The sequence below is a fragment of the Myotis lucifugus genome, unplaced genomic scaffold, assembly GCF_000147115.1.
Source record: "Myotis lucifugus unplaced genomic scaffold, Myoluc2.0 scaffold_832, whole genome shotgun sequence".
In the NCBI taxonomy this organism is placed as follows: Eukaryota; Metazoa; Chordata; class Mammalia; order Chiroptera; family Vespertilionidae; genus Myotis; species Myotis lucifugus.
Window position 1 is genome coordinate 196,876 of NW_005871880.1, and position 1,518 is coordinate 198,393.

A 1,518-nucleotide genomic window follows, 5' to 3' on the forward strand; every position below is an offset into this window, starting at 1 on the left:
TGGGGATGGACCCACAAGCCGGGCCTGTGCCCTGACTGGGAATCGAACCGTGACTTCTTGGTCATAGGTCGATGCTCAGCCACTGAGCACGCTGGCCGGGCCAGGTGTCACTCTTTAGGCAGCGAAACTTGATCACGTTTTCAAAATAGACATTTTAGCAGAAGTCTGTGCACGGTGGCCGTGTTTTGTTTTTTTTTTGTTGTTTTTAACGCTTCCGTGATTCCTTAGGATTAGCTCTGTGATTATTAGATGTTTCGTCTAGAAGTTTCCTTATATTTAGTCTCTTCTCAGAGAAGACTTGACAAGTTTACACATAGCAATGCCACCTAGACTAGGGGAGAAACGGGAGGAAAGCGAGGAATTTAACGACTATCGGGCGACCACAGCACGAACTCCGTGTGACACACAGGAATGCGTGCGATTCAGTAAAACTGCACAGTTGAGTCTTCAGGGTGTGTTTTAATAGAAGAGAGAATAAGCATTTAGCAGCCACAAATTTATATGTAAGTTAAAACCAAAACACGATGAATGGATTACGGACCTTTTGACAAAGAGCTCATCAGCCCTGGAAAACACGGGCACGGAATTCTTAAAAGCACGTAAGGAAGAGCATGTTTTTGCAAAACTAAAAAAAAAATCCTTTAAAATTCCTAAAAAGGCCTGGCAGCGGGCTCAGTGGTGAGGGTCGACCTGTGACCCTGGAGGTCAGGGTTCCATTCCCGGTCAGGGCACAGGCCCGGGGTGCGGCCGGGTCCCAGGAAAGACCAGCACGTCTCCCACTGGGAAGGGCTCTCCTTCCCCTCGCTCCTCGCCCGGAGGAGCCGTGCCCCGAGGGAGCGGCCGGAGCCTCGCCGAGCGGCGGCCACGAGGACGCAGAGGCCTCGGTGACAGGGTCCCTCCCGCTGCCGGTGCCATGTGACCCTCTCCTTCCAGTTGGAGAACATCGGCAACTTCATCAAAGCCATCCAGGCGTACGGCATGAAGCCCCACGACATCTTCGAGGCCAACGACCTGTTCGAGAACGGGAACATGACCCAGGTGCAGACGACGCTGGTGGCGCTGGCCGGCCTGGTACGTCCGTGCCGATGTGCAGGTTCCGCCCCGCGGGGATCGGGGACAAGCTCTGTCTTCGCCCCCCCCCCACTCACCGAGTTCAGACGGGCAGGGAGGGGGAGGGCCTGGTCCCCTCCGTAATCGTTCGCTCCTGTGGGGAGGCCGCTGAGCCCATCAGACGCTCACACGCCTGAGGCCTGAGGTCCCAGGGGTGGCAGCAACGGGCCTTGCCTGGGGCTTCCCGGCCGGGGGGGTTCAGGGGGCTCTGGTGTGCGTTTTCCGTCCAGGCTAAAACCAAAGGCTTCCACACCCACCATCGACATTCGGCGTGAAGAACGCCGAGAAGCAGACACGGCGCTTTCGACGAAGGGAAAGCTGAAGGCCCGGCCAGAGCGTCATTTGGTCTTGCAGGTGAGGGGGGCGCGGCTTCAGTCCCTGTTCAACCACATGCACCCCCGCCAGGCG

At 56.9% G+C, this 1,518-nt stretch overlaps 1 protein-coding gene across 1 annotated transcript in view; it reads left to right on the forward strand.

Moving 5' to 3' along the window:
* The first annotated feature begins 319 nt into the window (after nucleotides 1-319).
* The window catches only part of LOC102437166 (calponin-3), a 4,194-nt gene continuing 2,995 nt past the window's right edge, over nucleotides 320-1,518 (forward strand). Inside the window, 4 exon segments of the mRNA XM_006109582.3 lie at nucleotides 320-415; nucleotides 892-1,071; nucleotides 1,341-1,364; nucleotides 1,367-1,452. Of these exon segments, the coding sequence (XP_006109644.3) occupies nucleotides 320-415; nucleotides 892-1,071; nucleotides 1,341-1,364; nucleotides 1,367-1,452 (386 nt within the window).